The 5,004-nt window shown below is 41.6% G+C and overlaps 1 protein-coding gene across 1 annotated transcript in view; it reads right to left on the bottom strand.

The window, feature by feature from the left end:
* The window catches only part of LOC116687408 (calcium-dependent secretion activator 1), a 185,407-nt gene that overhangs the window by 133,934 nt on the left and 46,469 nt on the right, over positions 1-5,004 (bottom strand). Inside the window, exons 9-10 of the mRNA XM_032512766.1 lie at positions 1,513-1,649; positions 415-602 (exon numbers count right to left, since the gene is read on the bottom strand). Of these exons, the coding sequence (XP_032368657.1) occupies positions 415-602; positions 1,513-1,649 (325 nt within the window). The remainder of the gene's footprint in view (positions 1-414; positions 603-1,512; positions 1,650-5,004) is intronic.

Raw genomic sequence — 5,004 nt, 5'->3', positions numbered from 1 at the left:
ACATATGCACCTGTTTATGTGGACTGGCCCTATTCATTCATAAGTTCTTTGTCGACATTTTCCAGCTGCTTTCTGCTTGACACTTGTAGCTCGCTCTCACCTCTGCTTCCATTCTGATGCAGATAGAAACTACGAGAAGAGGCTCCTGGATTCTTAGAAGTCACTGGGACAATCCATTTAGTGCGGATATTTTTGAAAAATTGTATAACCTCCTCAGTACTTATTAAGCGTGTTAATATATCAGGTATTTATTCCTGACTTACCATGTGCTGTAAATTTTATTCAAGCATGTCACACCTGTCCTATTCCATAATAAAAACATGATTTGTGCTCCAATCATTTTAGCATGAAATGGTAGTTTGTACATGGGGGTGAAAAGAAGGAACCGGGACTAGTAAGCGCATTTATTTGTACCTGTTTCCATGAACATGGGAGGCACAAAAGGCAAAGCTGTAGTGCAGCAGGGTGGGGTCGATCATGGCTCCGTTCTCCGCCCTCTCCAACAGATCGCTCAGGTAACATAAATGCCGATGGCAGCCTCGAACGCCGTAGCGAGCACAGTACTCATCTAAGACAAAGACCTGACCGGGACTAAACCAGCCCTGTGGGTAACACAATCAAACATTGCAGTGTGAGGTGAACAGATGTTAGTACACACACACATGTTCCATATAAGGCTGCAAGCCTGGCAACATGCTTCACAATACTAGTATCTTTAACCCATAGATACAACATAGATTAGGTGTGTATAGGACATTTGGGTCTTTGAATGAAGTGAACCTTTGCCATGCTTTGTTTGGCAGTCAGTGTGTGTAATCTACAGACTGTATAGACATTAATGTAGCTAGATTAGGTCCTCACCACTATTTTCCACCGGGCGCGTCTGTGCTGGGTTCCAGAGGCAATCCCGGCCATTCAAGTCAATGCTTGATAATCCACCACCTGCGTCACGGCGTGTCCTAGAAACGTGCGTGAAGGGGGTCTGCCCTCTACTACAGATACGCACCAGGTCTATTTTAACACAGGCCGCGGGGGGTTCGGACAGCCAGGCAGTGAAACAGCGAGAGCGTCCAGTCAATTTACCAAAACAATGTCTCCCTACAACGCCACGGATGACGAAAGATATATCTTGGAAGTGAAAAACATAATACGACATGACAAATCCTTTTAAGGACAACGCCAGAAAAGAGACGGTTTGGAGTTTATTTGCAGGAGAACTCAGAGTGAAAGGTAGACGCTTAATAAAAACTTGTTTGTTCTTGTAAAGACAATAACATCTGCGAGTCGGGCACGAGACTGTGGAGCAGCCGGAACGCAGCACCGACACACCTGGTGGGAAATGCCTCAGTCTCTTTCAAACAAAGATTTTTAGATCACCCAATCACTACTGAAACACCTCCCCAACACCTTTCTGACAATGTAATCAATTGGGCATGCAACAATTTGAGTGACTTTTCAAAAAGACAAGCAGGGTTTGATTTTTCTCAGTTACTTTAAAAAGCCTTTCCTTACCAGGCAGGAGTAGGAGTCGTTGAGTCTGTGGTCCAGAGTGAGGCGCTGTACCAGCTCAAACAGCGAGCCATGGTCAAAGTTGCAGGGGTTGGCGGAAATGAACTCGTCCATGCCGTGCTTCTGGGCTCGATCAGCATCTGTAAACAGTCATTTACCCATTGAATGAGGAGCCAGTCAGGAAGAAACAAACAAACAAACAAACAAAAAGCAGATGTCAGTGCCTGACAGAAAAAAACTGAATACAGTTCGCTATGGCATTAACTTAATTCTTATGTGGAACAGAAAATCCTATGAAGTGGCAACAATACAGCAATGCTGTACACACTTTTATAACAATGGTTAAAGTTAACTCTGAAAAACGTGAAAAGACATAATTTACAGTGGTTACAAGTGATGATTTAACAGCACTCTATAATCTGAACAAGTGGTCATATTTTTTAAATAAGTGAGAATCAGTGATTAGGTAAATGGGCCCTTCATCAGGGTTGGACGTTTTGACTCAACAAGCAGGTAGAAGGTTAAGGCTGACAGGAGAGTTTTCCAGGCAGCTTTTCAGGAGCTGATCTGAAGGTTGATGGTTAGTTCTGAAGCACGAGGTTCATGGTTGAAGCTGGTTCATGTTGAATTCATGCACAGTCAGACATTCATACATGTCACATTAAACCTGTGGAGCTCTAAATTTCTTTTCAAGTGTAAGTCTATATTCTACCAATGCATGTAACTCCATTGATTTTGTCTAGAACTGAAAGTGCTGTCAAAACAAGTGTGGTAGATACTGAGGACTGTGGCCAGTGTAGACAAGGTTTCAAGACTGGAAGATCAAGTCAGAGTTTATGAGTCCCTGCAGGGAGGAGTAGAACCACAGGGACTACAGCATTTTACTGTTGCCCACTGAAAAGGTGCACTCATAAACATATGAGTTAATTGCCTTGCTGGGGCACATAATCGTTAGTTTGTGAAGAAGTCGTTTCAGCTTTAACCAAGCTTCCACTTTGATGGTATAGTTTGATGCAACAGTCAAAATCAAAATGCTGGCATAATATTGGGTAAGTTTTAGTTGAATTCTATGATGACTCATCTGTTGGCATAAACAATGGATGACAAAAAGCTAAAAAGCCATCACAATCACCAGAAATTAACATGTTTGAGATACATGGATTAACTCTGTAAACAAATCTTGATTTGAGAACATAATGGCCTAATGGCCTCTTACTGTAGAGAATCCCTCTAAAAAAGAAGACAAACAACCAAAAACTCTTCCAAACATGTCGATACACTCTGTAGTGAGTGTTATGTTCCCGGTTGACTCATTAAAATGCAAAGTCTTTTGACTGGCATTTTAATAGTAAATAAAAGAGAAGCCTTCAGAATTAGAAGTCCCTGTACAGCTAAATGGACTGGCTTTAAAAGACTAAAGCTATCACTTCTCTACACTATGGACAAGTCTACTGCCTTATAAAAGGATACTGCACTTATCTTGATAGGTCAGTTAAATGCTACGCCACCCATCTTAATTAATCCTGCAACTCAAAAGTAACCAAGGTTATGGCGCTGTGCTGAGTGGTTGTGTTTCGCAGCTCCGCTGGTGAATTTGCTCTAAGCGGGGAGCTAAGCAGTCTTAATTAACTTGTGCATTTACTTCAAGTTTCACTAACACGACAACTGCTCCAATGGTACCAAAAGCACCCAACAGACCCAAAAACTTTTGAAGTTTGACTCCACGCTGAGTCCCTTAAAACAAGCTAACGAAGAAGCTAACAGCGCTAGCGGAGCAGCCTCGGGGACTAACTTGATTGATTCCAACCAAATTCTGACTGCAATTCAGACATTAAAGAATAACTTTTTGATAAGGTTTGATGGGCTTCTAAATGCGATGCGAGGGCTAAAGGCTGATATGAAAGCGACTATTATTTTTTTTTTAAATTTAAAATTTTTAATCAATTCATAATTTGTTTATTCATTAGTGTGTAAAAGGGTGCTTATGGACACATACATAATTTTAGTATTCTAGTGCATCATAGGGACGCTGAATTTGTTATACACTTACATACTTATATAGTATTTTAATCTTGGTTTTGTGTTAATTTAACATAACTGGTGATCCTTTTGTTGGGGGCGGGGGGTGGATAAGCTATGATCGCTCTGCTTGTGTTGTGCTTGTCTATGATGTAAAGAAAGCAAAAAACCCCAAAATATATATTATAAAAAATAAAAAAAACAAGGTCTACTACTGTTACCCAAAATACCATCCAACAGTTTCCCCACAACACCAATCGACCCTCCCCATTTCTAATGCCACTTCAATGCAGTAGCCCCTGGTGTGGCCTCTAATTAATCGCTGTCCTGAACATCTCAGAATGAGCCGAGGATGTGGTGGCCCCACACTAATCTCAATTGTTCGCAAAATAGGGGGCTTAAATAGAATTTGACAACAGCTTTTTCACTTGCTTGCCTGGCGGTGGGCTCTACGTACATCAGGGTGCTATAGGAGGGATTGGGGAATGGTTTTTGCTTTCTCTCTGCTAGTGTTGCCGGGGGCTGTAAATCCATGCAAACCTGCAGGCTGGCCCCAACAGGCTTTGCTGAGGTACAAAGGGGACATGGGGAACCTGCAGCTTCCACTTTCTTGGATGTGAGATTTACATGTCAATACATTTGCCAATTCTATATAATGTAATGATGTGTTAATATGCTGAGCTAATGTCGCACCTTACTACTTAAAACGCTTTTTGGCGTAGACACTAGCATGTAACCTTACACCACACACAAATCTGCTTACCAGACACTGGTGTTATATTATCTTTAACTGGACTGCAAGTATTAAGAAATATCAATACTGAAAACCTATTGCATCTAATGTGCAATAAAAGCACTGATTTGCTGTTGTGCCACTGTTGTGTTCTCTTCAGGTCCAGTGCACACCGCACACTTTAGATTTTTTGGGACCCAACCAACATCCAGTAGTCTAATCTATCTGGCCACAGCCTAGGTTTTTAGTATGACAACTGGTATGTGGTCATTTGATTAAAAACATCTTTATTTATGATTATACACCATGTAATCATACAAAAATAATTGGGGTATTAGAAAGACATTTTGACACGGGGAGCAGTGAATGAGTGAAAGAGGAAACGATTTTGATCAACAGAGAATGCTGTCTAAAATATGAATTTAACATTGCTTATGTTTTCATGGCTGCGGTGTGAGCTGTATAATCAATTCCAGAACAAAAAGTAACAGAAGAACATGGGGCAGCTCATTGTAGGTTCAATCAAACTTTGATGGTGAAGAGACAGTGGACACAGCCCTGTCCCATCATTCAGGACAAACCTGGGTTGGATGGGGAGGAAGGTTATACCGAGCTACGCAGCAATCAAAAGATTTCTCGGCCAAAGTCCTCTTCACTGCCCAACGAAAGCACCCCAGCTGTCAATCAACAAACAAAACAAAGAGCGGGATGCTGGGAGCTGATTGTGTCCCCTCAACAAGTCC

Source organism: Etheostoma spectabile, chromosome 4, assembly GCF_008692095.1.
Source record: "Etheostoma spectabile isolate EspeVRDwgs_2016 chromosome 4, UIUC_Espe_1.0, whole genome shotgun sequence".
NCBI classification, from domain to species: domain Eukaryota; kingdom Metazoa; phylum Chordata; class Actinopteri; order Perciformes; family Percidae; genus Etheostoma; species Etheostoma spectabile.
Note: the sequence above shows the minus strand (reverse complement) of the source record. Positions and strands in the feature narration are given on the sequence as shown.